This window comes from Manacus candei, unplaced genomic scaffold (genome assembly GCF_025592945.1).
Source record: "Manacus candei isolate 608988 ecotype Guabito, Panama unplaced genomic scaffold, ASM2559294v1 h1tg000050l, whole genome shotgun sequence".
NCBI classification, from domain to species: domain Eukaryota; kingdom Metazoa; phylum Chordata; class Aves; order Passeriformes; family Pipridae; genus Manacus; species Manacus candei.
In genome coordinates, this window is record NW_026138098.1 from 33,647,394 (window position 1) to 33,661,601 (window position 14,208).

The 14,208-nt window shown below is 42.8% G+C and overlaps 1 protein-coding gene across 10 annotated transcripts in view; it reads left to right on the forward strand.

The window, feature by feature from the left end:
- TET1 (tet methylcytosine dioxygenase 1) overlaps positions 1 to 14,208 on the forward strand; it is a 96,203-nt gene that overhangs the window by 45,807 nt on the left and 36,188 nt on the right. For all 10 annotated transcript variants that reach the window (XR_007906743.1, XR_007906744.1, XR_007906745.1 and 7 more), the window contains 3 exons: positions 8,673 to 11,199; positions 12,339 to 12,429; positions 12,975 to 13,068. Coding sequence is in view for 7 of the 10 variants with exons in the window: in XM_051800236.1 (XP_051656196.1) it covers positions 8,673 to 11,199; positions 12,339 to 12,429; positions 12,975 to 13,068 (2,712 nt within the window). In the remaining 3 variants the exon portion in view is untranslated. The remainder of the gene's footprint in view (positions 1 to 8,672; positions 11,200 to 12,338; positions 12,430 to 12,974; positions 13,069 to 14,208) is intronic.

Below are 14,208 nucleotides of genomic sequence, written 5' to 3' on the forward strand. Positions count from 1 at the left end.
TTCCTGCCAGTTTCTGGTGCAGTTGAAGCCCATTCCTTGTGGACTTTTGCTGTGGTGCACAGTAATGCTGTCCTTCCCTGTTCCTGCCCAGCTCCCTTGCTCCAGTGCTGCTCCCTCTCCCATCCACCTCCTCCTCACAGCCCTCTGCTGCTCTTTGCCCCACAGCTCCCCAGAATGCTGAGGGGAGAAAGGGACACTGTCCCCTGAGAGGGGGACAGGGAGGAGTAAGGGTTTGTGGTTTAGCTCTCTGTTGCTGTGGCAGAGCAGCTGTGAGGATGTGCCACTCCTCAGGGAACGGTGGGGCAGAGGAGTGTTGGGAAAGGCCAGGCTGCCCCTCGTGATTACAGTGCTTTTAGAGGGGTTTGCACACTTTGAATGGCTGTTTATTTGTAGATCTTGATTTTGATGGCGTGTTTGAGTGCGGTGCTGGGCCTTCCACCTTGTTGTATTTTAGAGGTGGAGCTTCTTAAAAAGGTAGAAAATGTGTTTGTGATCCAAAATGTCATTAAATATCCAGTAAACACAACATAGATTGTGGGAAGGATGGAAAACGTACCTGTGGAGATGAAGGTCTGTTGTGTAGGTATATTGATACATTATTTAGATTTCTTAAAGTTTCAGCATTACAAAATAAACACTGGTTTGGTATTCCAGGTATGTTGTTTTGTTTGGATTCACTACTGAATTATGAGCTCTAATCAATACTTGTACTTACTGTGTGTAATGTAGGCACTTAAATAACAGAATGGCTTTTCCCATTCTAGTCATCTGTTATCAGTTTGCAGTTTGTCCACACACTTAGGGACAGTAATGTGAAAGCAAGTGCTTTGACAATGGGCACTGCCAGCTTAGGATCTGATACCACATTGCTACACAGGTTTGTTTATTGCTTTTAGTAATTGATGTGGGAGAAAACCAGTGAGGAGCCCCAAACTTCCCTTAGTGGCAGCAGATTTTTTTTCTTTCTGCCACATTAAACTGTGATTTTTGTTTAGTGTTACTGAGTATGAGAAAGTTAGTTAATTTAGCAGATACTACAGCAGCAGAGTTTCCCATGGACATAGTAGGAGCCTTGCCCATGTAGAGACCTAAAGATTTAATTCTTAATTATAGGATTTCATTTGGAAAGTAAGAAGAATTCGTGCATTTTTATGAAGGCATTTTCTTTTTAAATGTTAAGCACGTGAAACTTAACCAATTTAAAGAAAAAGGAAAACAGGATTTACCTATAAGCAACTAACAATAATCACTTTTCATTACTGATGTAAAAATAGAATATAGACTATATCTGACTGTCCCTCACAACTTTAATATTAAGCCTTTTAGAATATTAGAATTTTTGAGACTGACTTAAAACTGAATGGTTTGTGTCTTAACTGTGAACTTGTTTCTCAGTGTTGGTGCTGTCTGTATTGCTTGTAATTTAATTGATATAATTGAAGCTCTAGTAAAATGGGGCGCAAGGCTTAATTTTCCTAAAATAGAGGTTTGCTGAACTTATGAGAGGAGAAACTTGTGTGTTTAAAGATGTGCAGCATTTCCTCATGTGACAGATGCTCCCTGTCTGAGTTGTGCAGTGTCAACACTGTTGCAGTGCTGCCCCACAACAGCGTTGCTGTTCTTCCTGGATGGGAGTGAAAGCTGCTCCTCCTGTGAAGAGCAAGTGAAGTTACATGCAATATGAATTCCATTTTGAGCTTTATTTAAACCATAGGTGTGTGCTAGCTAGAAGAAGAAACATCACTAGGAAGTTTTTAGGCTTTTTTTCCTCATGAGAGTAAGCAAAACATAGATGCAAAATCCGGGATAGTGCTGTAGCCTTGTAGTTTGGTGGCTTAAGTAATCAGCATGGCTATTTTTCTCTTTTTAAAATCTGAATTACCTTGAGCTGCTTCTCTGAACTACCTGTCACCAACTTTTCTATTGCTAAAGAGTTACAGCTTTTAGTCTTGTGGCCCCTCAGCAGCTTTAAAACCAGGCTAGAATGGTGGTGTGCATCCTTAGCAGTTCTGGTCTGAGAGCTTTGATGGGCATGTAGCAACTTGTAAACAATATAATTGGCTGTCCAGCAGATTGTGGGGTCCTAAGTTAAAGAGCTGAGTATCTTCCTGCTTAGGTTACAGGCACTGTGGGAGTTGGGTTGTTAGCAGTTGGGATCTTCGCTGTGCTGAAACTGCAGGAAAATTTATTTGTATCAGTTTGGATCACATTTGGGTCTCACCCAGGCAAGATGTGGCAAACACTTGTTTGTGTGCTGAGAGGTTGCAAGACTGTATCCATTTATTTGGCTTCAGGATCACGTTTTAAAAATATCTGAAAGAACTCAAATTTGAAAACTTCCATGGATGAAAAGTACCTCAAAACACCTAACAAGATGCTTAAATTCTTTGCTCTTTCTCTGTCCCTCTGCAAAAATGTGCACCATCGTTCAAGGCCAGACTTCTCTGGCCTTAGCTTGGAGTCACCGGGTCTTGTTGTACTTTTGTCTGCTGGAACAAGGAGCCCTCTGTTATCAGCATTCTTTTCCACATAGACGGGGCAGGAGTTTGTGGCTTTTCAATTTTCTTTTTCTTTGGCAAACTGCAGAGAGTGAGTGAGAGAGTGAACTTGAGTCTTTCTCTTCAGGATGTTTCAGTCCTTTGTCATGGCTGTGGTCCTCGAAGCCCTCTCCAGCATACCAATGTCCTGCCTGAATCGGGGATGCCAGAACAGGACTCTTTGTTCCACTGGCAGGTGCAAAAGTGCCAAGTACAGGAGAGAAAGTAACCAGTCTTTCCCTAATTATATGGGGGTTTTATGCACCCAAGAATGTCACTAACCCTTCTGGCCATAAAGTGGCAACAGGAGTTTCTATAGTTACTGTGCAGTTGATGATTGACCATGTTAATGTCCTCTGTGAGGGCACTGCTTTCTGAGGTGGGAACCTTTTGGAAGTGCAGTCCCACGTCTGTTCCTGGATACACAACTTCTCCTTCAGCTGGGAGGAAATGGCTGACCTGCCAGCTTCATTTGGGAAGCATCATGTCTGCTCTTTGCATTATTTGCTCTCTTTTATAAGTCTGAATTTCAGTGTTCTTTGGGAACCTGGTGAAGAATGTTGCACACCGCTGTGATCTGCTCCCTGAAGCCCCTTCTGTGAAGGCTCTGCTGCTTCTCCGTTTACAGGGCAGGGCCAGGCAGCCCTTCCTTGACACTGTGCTGAGGGTTTCACAGACCACAAGAGGCATTAGTGAGTGTGGGTGAAGTCAAAGACTGAATTTCTTTCATCTCTGCTTTTGAGTTAAAGCACATAAGGAGAAGTTCTATTAGGGATTACATATTGCTGCTGGTTGTATCGTTTTTCTTTTGTGGCTTAATTGAGCGGTATATTTTCCAGAGCTGCCAGGGTCTCTTTTGAGTGCTCAGTTTCAGTGTTGAAGACAAATGATTGAGTAATTCAAAACACCAGTAAAAAACAAACCAAACCAAACCCAAACCCCAAAGAAAACAAAAACCACCAAGCAAAATGCTTGTTTATGTTTGCTTCTGTGGCAGAAGAAGTATTGTAATGTTTATGGTTTTTTCTTTCTTAACACATCCACTTCTTGGATGCCTTTGTGGGAGAATGGCGTGTCCTTCACTCTCTATTTTTTCTTGCTTCTGTTTGCAGCTTTCTACAACGTAGAGCTCAGAGTTGATGGAAACAATTTGAGTTTGTGGCTGAGAGCCTATTTCCAAGTAGTAATTCAATAAATACATTTCTATGGGAGTCACCATGTTAAGCCTTTAGAGTCAGAATTAGTCTCCTGTAGTTTATTTTGCTAAGCTGTAACTTGGAGGATGTTCTTTGCTGTTGTGTCTACAGATAGGGGGGGAAAAAAAGTAACCAGAGCAGACTTTGCAGCTGCAGTAAGATCAGTGTGAAATGCAACCTGCTGTGATGCTCAGGTTGGTGACTTTGGGTGGATTTGATCCTCAGGGCCAGGGAAGTCAGGAGTGAGGGGGATCCCTCCAGGAAAACCTGGATGCCCCAGGTTAGATGACTTTCTCCAGATTTGCAGAGCTTCTTGTTCCCCTGAATTTCTGTATAAACCAGCCTCTCTCTTAAAACTTGTCAACATAATTTTGCCAGGTCCTGTCCTGTTCCTCTGCCATCTGTGAACATTGCTCTCTTGAGAAGCAGAGCATCCTGTAAATGCAGGCTGTGTTCCATTAGTGATGCTCCCCAGTCTGGTTCTCTGCACTAAGGCCTATGGAACACGTGCCTGGGCTGAGCTGCTGCAGGAGTGTGGGGCACTGTCATGTCCACAGCTGTTACACAAGCGTGCTGGGAACTGCTTTCTGCCTCTGGGGAGCTTTATGGGGATAGCCCCCAGCTTGCAGCTTGGCCCCTACTTGGCTGTTCTCTCTTTGAGGAGCCTGCTGGGAAACCCTGCTCAGGCTGCAGCCCTGAGCAGCGACCTACAGCACGTTGTCTGTGTTACAGTAGTCGAACATGTGGTGTGGGCTGAAGTAGACGTTTGTCCTTAAAGGTATTCTTGCATCTGCCTTTATTTTAATGCAAAAAACAGGCTGTACCCAGAAGGTGGCCGGTAGTTTGCACAGCATCCCACCTCACATTTGTCTCTGTTCTAACCAGTGCTTGGCTTCCAACACGGCACTCAGCACAAGTCACTGTTTGTCCACACCTGTGCTCTGTCTCCCTGTTGCCTGTCCTGTCCATGTCTTATCTTCTTCCCCTTGTACATTGATCCTATCCAGTACAAGTCCTGGATTCCCCTGAATTTCTGCCTGTCCTGGGGAGCAGACAGTGGAAGTGGGAATAAATTGTGCTGGTCAGCTGGCTGGTGCTCTCCTGTCTCTGGTGAGGCAGTGACATCTGACAGGCAGACCATGAATAACACATCCTCTTTCAATGTCAGATAAAGTACATTGGGGGTTTCTTCCAAACGGTATTTCTGAAAGAAAACTTCTGTTGTGGCATTTGAGCTCTGAGAAGCTGCTAGCTCTATCCCAGCATGGAAGGGCCTGTGGGAATGGCTGCATGGCTGCAGCCTCTGCAAAGGATCCAGGCTTGCCCACTGCACACAGTCCTACTTGTCCTTTAGGCTGCTGAGTGTTGGCACCTTGGAAGAGCTGCCTTTTGGGTCATCCTGGTTATTGGCACAAGCTGGGGGGGTGCAAGCATTCTTGGAGTGTTGGGCACTGTATTCTCATGGGGCCCTGGGCAGAATCCTACAGGGAGGGCTGTTCTGGGGGACTTGGCATTGGTTATCATGTTACTCATCATGACTTGCTTATAGAGCTGTTTTATCAGTAGTTTGTTTGGGCATCATCTGTTATTTCTCCTCTCTGGGAGTGTTTGACTCTGGTGCTGTCCTTGATTGTACAGTGTGTTGTCACCACCTCTAGAGGTTTGAAATGAGAGACACAAACTGATGGCCTGCTTGCTGTTGTTCACGAGATGTGGAAATGTCTTTAGGGTAGCTTTCAGCTTTGGATTCTGATTGTGAACTGGTGAACTCTTTGCATTATGTCAGAAGCATGTTGTGTTAAAAGAGAAGTAGACCCTTTTCAGAATGTGAAATGATTTGCTGTAACTGGCTGTTTGTGTCTGCTGGAAGCATTAGTTCCCAGAGTGAATTTTTGTGTGTGTGTACATAAGAGATAATATCTGGATGAAGTTTAAGTACTGCAGCAGTGGCCACAGCAGACTCTGTGGTTCCTGCCCTAATAGCACAAACTGCAGCAGAGCCTAAGCTTGAGCATGATTTGTTGGTGGTTTCTGTGTCCTGGCAGAGTAGTGCTCTCCTTAATGAGAGGGAGGGAAATGACTCCTATTGATCTGGTTTATTCAGCTTTTCATTACGCTCGTGTAACAGCCCTAGAAATCGATGGGATCAGACTCATGTGCTTAACTTCCACAATCCCAGGCACAGTGTTATCCTTGCCTGTAGTTTTCACATTTGTTTTGAGTCCTGATTCAGGACTTGGAGATGGATTGCTCCTCAGCTGAGGGGAGGAATCAAACGAGCTCCGTCCCTGCTAGTGTCTGCATCGCTCTTTTGGGAAACAATAACTTTACAGACAACAGGCTATCCAGTGGCTTTTTCTGCTTGTCAGAGAGAAGAAAAGTGTCTTTTAGGCTCCACTGCAGTTCAGTTACAAGAGATAAAGCAACATAGTGCTCAAAAGGCAGAGTTTGATTAAAACAATAATATCTGATTTTATGGCAATATTAATTCTTCATGTGGAAAAACAAAATATGAACTAAATCATGCCAAGGATATGATTCATCTGGTTCTTTTTTCTGCCTCATTGCGTGTGGACAGCTTGCAGTAGTGTTAGTGGAATATATGTTAGAGGAATAATTTAAAAAGTAATCTCACTTTGCTGCTGGGATCCCTGGGGTCTTGGGAACACAGTACTGTACCTGTGCAGCACTAGCAGATTAGGGGGTATCCAGAGTATTTTTGAGCACAGTAGTGCTTTTTTGGTCAGATGAAGGATTTTATTGAGGAATAACCTCGTTGAGAGCAGGGTGTGACTGTTTTTTGGACTGAGTGCTGCCAGTGAATTCTGTGTCAGATCTTCTCACCTCTGCTAATTGTGGATGGACCCTCCTCCTTCCCCACACCTGCTCCCAAATTACCAGCCTTAGATTATTAGCTTTTTTTAATGTAGTGAACAGTCCTTCTAACATGTTGTCATGTTGACAATGTGCAGATGGTGGGGAATTAGTTTTAATCTATTTGATTCTAACTCCTCAGCCTCCTAATTGTCTGATTAAATAATTCTGAATAACAATTTTACATTGTTGGGACAACTTTTGGATTGATAGAGATATTAGATACACTTTTGCTGAAGAAAGAACAGCAATTTCGTATCCTAGTTCTTTATGAAATTAAATTAAGGTAATTGAAATTCAGCTTTTGATTGGATATAGAATTGTGGGGTTTTACTTTCCTGTGGTGGACCCTTAAAATGTTTTCTGGTACAGCTGCAGAGATGTATGTGATGCATTTGCCCCTGCTAGCAATAGAGCTGTTTAATCTGTTTAGCTTTGGGGATCCCGTAGTAATTGCTCAGTGATCCTTGGCCCTGGGAATCATTGACTGAAACCCAGCAGGATGCAGAGGAGCTCAGGCTTACAGACTGTTAGTCAGGATCTGTGTGTAATGAAAAAGTGTGAAATAAGGCATCTTTTATGTGATTCCTGTAAGTTTGACTTGGCTACACAGGTGCTGGCCATGTTTGTACATAACATTTCCGTGAGAATTTGATGCCTTTCACAATACCTAGGCCATGCTCTGGGTTCCTGGGTCTGTGCTGTATCAGTTGGGAGGTGAACACTGGGCTCCAGATGGAGCTGGCTCCATGTGCCTGGGGGGTTCTGGCAATTCTGTCTTGATGGCTATAATTAATCATAAATCTAGTGTGCATTGTTTTTCTGAGTTGTTTTCTACGAGGAGTCCATATCCTTTAGTTGGTAGGACTGCAGAACCACGTCGGATTTGCCTGAATGGTTTCCATTAATCTGGGTGGTGTTTTCTGGGCACTGCTATGATGTGCTGTGCCAACGTGGGGTTAATTAGCCACTGGTATTGCTGAGGTCTGATTTGAAAAGCAGGCCTGGTTTTCTTGTAAGTAAGGGTTAAGGCTGCAGGTGATTTAAAGAACTCTTAGATGTTACAATCAGATTAAGTGCCAGCACTGTCTATTGTGACTTTAAATTATTTTTTAAAAGGAAATGTAATATAAATAAAGAAAATTTGATTAGCATAACAAAAATTGCATTGCTGCCTTTATTGCTGTTTCTGCCTTAATTTTTTTTTTTTTTTTTACTTTGCATAACTCCTTACTCCATACCCATACTACTTTCTTGAGGCCCACAGACATATTCCTTCCGGGACACAATATTCTGACTCTGGCTAGATTTTGACATTGCTTCAACCATGTGACTTGTATGGTATCAGTAAAGAGGAAGAAGGTGTTTAATGAAATATTAACACTTACTAAAATACAGTTTGGGATAGCTTACATGAGACTGTTGAGAAACTGGAGATGTCCATCTAAATGCAGAAGCTGAGCACACTGTTTCCAAACTAACCTTCAGGTGAGCTGCTGTAAATTGCCTCACTCTTCATTTCAGCTTAGGCTTGTAATTCTTTTTAAGAACTCGAAGCAAGAATGACTGACTGATTTTCAGCCTTAGCTACAGTGTCCAGCCAAGTGGTATACTGGTTTAGGCAGTTTATTGGTCTAGCCAAATCAATATAATTATGCCAAATTACTGCTGAACTTTGTGGTACAAGCCTTTAGAGTTCAGTCCTGCTTTTAACTCAAGGGAGACTTTCATCTGCTTATGCAAATTCATTAAAAATTGAGTTCTATACATCTGGTTTGAAATGCTAATGTTCTTTCTGTCCATTCATTTCTTTAGTCTCCCACCACCACATGTACACACTTTCTTCCTCTGCCCCTTAACAGTGGGGGAAAAATAGCTATAAATATGGATGGGGTCTTTAGCCTTCAGGGATTTTTATAGCTTCCTGTTTGGTATTTTCCAATGTCTGTGCCTGTGCTTAATTAGGATATTCCTAGTATCTGTCAAAGTAGAGTTTAATTGCTGGAAGCCTTATGCTTATTTTTAATGTTTTTGTTACAACAACTTTTTCTGTTATTATTTATAGGCAAATTTAGAAAACAAACCAGTAAATGGCCGCAGACCAGAACTCATGGAATGCAGTATATGTGGTCATGGTGAAAAATACAGGGTGAAAAGCAATCAAGCAGTGCCCATTGAAAATGTGCAGTGCAAGGAGAAGGAAAGAATGACTGGCCTGGAAGCGGAGAAGTGGGCACATAATGAGAAGCCATCCTTTGGTGTCCATGTCAACGGCGACATCCACGGAGCTGTGCCGGGCACCGAGCACTTGAACCATGCTGGAGACAGTGACAGAGCAGTCTCCCCCAGTCAGTTAGCTGAGCCAAAAAAATCCTTTGCACACACCATCAGAAATGGCATCAAACCCCTGCATTATTCACCACCAGAAGCCGTTGCTTCACTGAAAAAAGTGTCTGTAGAGGAAAGGACAGACTTGACGAGCAACTCCCACCTGCAATGGACAAAAGGTACCAATGTGAATAACACAGTAAATGCTCTGACAACTGGCATTGGCTCTGCTCACCCACAAAACCAAGGAAATGTTTTAATAAAGGAGGAAAACTGCATGTGCAGCATCTCTGAGGATTTTGATAAGTCAGTTTTGCAGGCAGGTTCCATCTGGGGTCTGCAGGAAAGCTTGTGTTGTCCTCCCCTGCCTGAAGGGGAACTGCAGGCAGGAAAGAATGGCTTTGAAGTACCTAAGGTGGAGACACAGCCTGAGAATCCTACACTCCAGTCAACTTTCTTGTCCCTGATTAAAACCAGAAATTTAACTGTGGAGCAGGTTGTAGCTATTGAAGCTTTAACACAGTTATCTGAAGCCCCTTTAGGAACAACTTCGCCAGCGAAAACTGGAGGTACTGAATGTACAGAAGAAACAACTTCCAACTTGCTCCATAGTTTTAAAAGTGACACCTCGTCCTCCTTCACATGTTCTGCACTAAAAGAGATCAAGGACACTTACTTACAGAACGAGCAGCAGCTCCTGGCTCACTGCGCTCCCCCGCAGAAGCAGCTCCCTAATAAGGCACTGTTATACAATGGCCAAAGCTCAGTCCCGGAATTGCAGGATAAACCTGCCAGCCTGGCTGGGGAGATGTGTAAGTTACAGTTATCCTCAAGAGATACCAAAACTTTATCTGACTTAACATCTAATGCAACATCGCTTTCAGGATATACTACCGAGAAAAATTACGCTCATGATCCAGTTGCCCTTGGACAGTATTGCAACGCTTCCTGTAATGTCCAGCAACCAGGGAACAACTTGGAAACTCCTGGCCAGTTAGAGCAAAAAATGCCCTCTAATGATTTGAACTTGGAAACTGGTTCTTTGATTAAGGAAGGAGGAATTCACAGCCAGGATGAAGAAGATGTAGCTGCACAACTAACTCAACTTGCAGCGCTGATTGAATCAAACGAGGCCAATTCACAACAGAAGAATGACATAAAGGCATCACTGATTAATCTAATATCACAGGAGAGGCAGCCAAAACATAACCAAGATGTGGTGCAGAAAAAAGAATCCGCATTTTTTAGGCATAATTATAGTTCCTTACTGATAAAGCAAAAACAAGTAACAAATAAGAAAGGCGGCGCTGTGCCATGGAAACCAAGACACAAAAAGAAGCCTCCAGAAGCACGCTATCAACAGGCTAATCAGAACCAGCTAGAGCTGTTGTCATGCCAGCACAACGAGTTGCAGGACATTTGGATATCATCAAAACTGCACAAGCTTGGTCAAACCATGCCCCAGGACTCCAGAATAGCTCTGCCTGAAAAAAAATCTCCAAGAACCAAAGTACAGAGAGCACAGAGTCAAAATACTTCATCATCACAAGAAAAAACTAGATTATTTCTCCCCCAAACGCAGATAAAATTCCACAGATGTTTACCTGAGGCACCACAAGAGAAAAAAAAAGACAGGTTGTTTGGCTGTGAAGTGGTGAATGAGCAAATGAAAACTGCAGGCTCCCGGGACCCACTGGGCACTGACCCACTGAAAAATGAAGTTGTTGCACGTGGCCAACGCAGTGACCTGTCCTCCCAAAATCCCCTGGCTGTTTCACAGCTGAAAACAGCATCCTTGTTGAACAGACCAACCGAAAACCTACAGATGTTTACACAACAATGCAATTCTCAGGTACAGCAAACAGCAGCTGGCAGTCAGGCACACCCTTTGCCTCCAACCCTTAACCAGTCCGACCTGAGAGCCAACGAAAAGAGCAGTGAGAGCACAGCCTGTGTCCAGCAGGGCACACAGGCAGACCCAAAGGTGCAGGTGCTGCCTGTTCCCTGTGGAGGGGCCCAGGTACCAGCTTGTGCCGAGGCTCTCAGGAACATGGAGTGTGTGGGCGAGGTGACCGTCCTGACGTCATCCAGTTTGGGTGCTGACCACGCACAGAGCACGGGCGACTCAGGGTGTTCCCCAGCAAAAAACACGCTCAGCAGTTTCCTTGAATCACCTATGAAGTTTCTTGATACCCCCACAAAAAATTTAATAGATACACCTACAAAAAAAGGACAGTCTGAGTTGCCAACTTGTGACTGTGTTGGTAAGTGTTTCTGCTAACTTTTGCCTGTACCTTTCCCATGGAGACGTGCTCGTGTTGTTCCTTTGAATGTGAGGAATCCTGTTGCACAAAGAATCAGTGCTTCACCATTAGAAAACAGGAGGAAATGATTTTTCCCCTTTCTGTAACTTTTGCTTGGTGTTCTTTGGGCCTGAAAAGCACAGCAGAATTGAGTATTTTTGGTATTGCAGCTGGCAGGTTTAAATATTCCACTTAAATTTAAACCCAAGAGGAAAAGGAGTTTCTCTGTTTGCCGTTTTACCATCGCTGACTTGTGCTTTATGTGTATTTATCTGCAGTATATCAGGTTCTGATTTTGATGGTCTAGAACTGGTTTTTGCCTGGGGGGCTTGGGAAAAATGTCCCAGTACGTTGTCACCGTCACCTAAATGCTGTCAGATAAGTGGGAGAGCACAGCTGGAGGGGTCCTGTTGCTGCCCTGTCAGTCCTGATGGCCTGGAAGAGGCTGTGCCAAAGGCCCAGGGGGAGATGGGGTGGGGTTGAGGTGAGTCACAAGTAGTGACTTGTGAGCAGGATGGATGTCAGACCAAACCCAGCTTGGCTGAGGGCAGTACACGCTGTGTTGTCAGACTGCTCGAGTGCACAGATGGAAAGAAAGTCAGACTTGAAGCAATCTGCCTGTGTACAATTGTTGTTATCTCTGCTTTCCTGTTCTGAATCAACAGGGTGCTAGTTAAGGGGCCTGGATTATGTCTTCTGTTCTGTAGTATATGACTATCAGTTAACTTATTTTTTCCCCTAAATTCCCCTCTGTCTAAAATGAAATAATGTTTTCCTACCGACAAGGATATTGGGAATCTTACTTAGTCAATACATTCCAGCTCCTGTAATGAAAATTGGTGAAGAATGCAAAATATTTCTATAATTAGGGTTACTTTATAACATTAAAAAATAACAGCAGATTAATAGGAGGAGAAAAGTATTAAATTTTGTCTGAGGAAACAAGCCTGTCCTACTCTCTATTCATTACATTTCAGGGTCAGATTTGATGTATTGGGATTTCATTTGCAAGGTGTGTCTGTAAACCATTTCTAAGTTTACTTTTAATGCAGTATATAAATTTCATATGTGCCAACTTAGTTTTCTTCACCTGCTTACAGAGCAAATTATAGAGAAAGATGAAGGCCCCTATTACACACACCTCGGGACAGGACCCAGTGTTGCTGCTGTGAGAGAAATCATGGAGAACAGGTGAGGAAAACTCAGCTTTTAAGGCTCACAGTACTCCTGGCTGTCTAAACAGGGCAGAAGTAGAGCTCTCAGAGATGCTGTTCAGGTGTGCATGAGGTGAGGGTTTCAGTTCCAGACTTGGGTGTCTTTTCTGAGCACTTGTGACTGCAGGATTGCAGTTCAAGTGCTCTGAGGTGTCAATAGCAGGACAGATCAGCAGCTGGCAAAAGCAGGTTTCCCCGTGTCCCACATGCAGAGAAGCTGTGGCAAACTGGAAAGAAAAAGGTCACATCATTGACTGAGTGCACTAGGATTTACATGCAGGTAGCATTTTCTTGCCCAAATAACATTTCCTTGGTGGCAAAACTATGAGAAGAGAGATGTTAAAACCCACTCTTGCAAATAGGATTTTAAACTGAAAAGGAGTTTTTTTGACTTCATAAAGATTTTTGTTCTGTTTTCAGTAAAGTAATAATAAATTGCTTATTCTTATTTTATTGAAAATGTTTCCTGTTTTAAAATGGTCTCCAGCAGTTTGTTTTACTCATGAACTCTTTTAAATGCAGGTATGGAGCAAAAGGAAGCGCTGTAAGAATAGAGGTAGTGGTTTATACGGGAAAGGAAGGAAAAAGCTCTCAGGGGTGTCCAATTGCCAAGTGGGTAAGTTTTTATGGTAAATCAAAGTCATTTGTGTGGCTTTTAAATATCGAGACGTGCAGTCCTTGAGCGCAAATATAATCTCATCTTTAATGAAGATCTGGTTCTTTAATTGATTGAAAAGTCTGCCTGAGTGATGAAACTTAGGAAAGCAATTTGTTTTAATTTAAGGTGTGGTGCTGTTTGTTATTCGTGGTTTGAATGAGTGTAAGAGAGAGGGGTTCAACAGAGCCAGCAGAGATGACCAAGGGGAAGAACACCCTGACAGTGTGTGAAAGTTGGAGTGAAAGTGGTTGCTTAGGAGAGTTGGAAAACTACCCAGTAAAATTTTTTAAAACCCTTTTTACTTGTATGAACACCTGAAGAAAAGAGTGTGATGGATGAGGAATTTCAGTCTTACATGCCCAGGAGTTCATTGCTCTTTGAGGAACTGAACTCTGCATTTGAAGGTGTGCTGGGGTTCGTTTGCATCAAAGTCCTGTCTCACATTGCTTCCTTGGAGCCAGGAAATGAGGTAACAGACACAAGCTCCAGGACAGAGGTTGGAAAGAATTGGTTGTCCTTCATTTTTGCTGAAACCACCGAGGGAGGTAAAAAGTAGACTGGAAATCTTGTAAACTGAGTTTTGGAAAATAATACAAACTTGGTTGTTAAAAGAAAAAAATGTGTTGCTGTATTTAGAAATTTCATACTTGTTGAAAAAAACTGTGATGGGAACTGCAGTTATAGGGCAGTGTCTGTAATGACTTGGCAAAAATAAGATTATTGCATATTGTACCTGAGTTACTTTGCATGTTAAACCTATACTGCTTATGTTTGGAGCAGTCAAAATGTGTTTGTCATACTCAATACATAAACTGCTTTTCAGAAGGGAAGCACATATGTGCTTGTGCTTCAGATAATATTTAATAACAAATCCAGTATCCAAGAAAAAATATTGTAAAACTACTTTCATAAACAGCTGACTCAAAAAGAATGGAAAGATTGTTCTCAGTGTTTCAGCTGAGTAAAACAGTTTTAACAGAAGACAGGAGTTAAAAATCTTACCCTAGAAACAGTTGTGAGCAGTTGAAAGGAAGAAGGCATTTAAAACTAAGTTTTAACCTTGATCTTCCTATTGCCAGTATCAACATACTGTCTTTT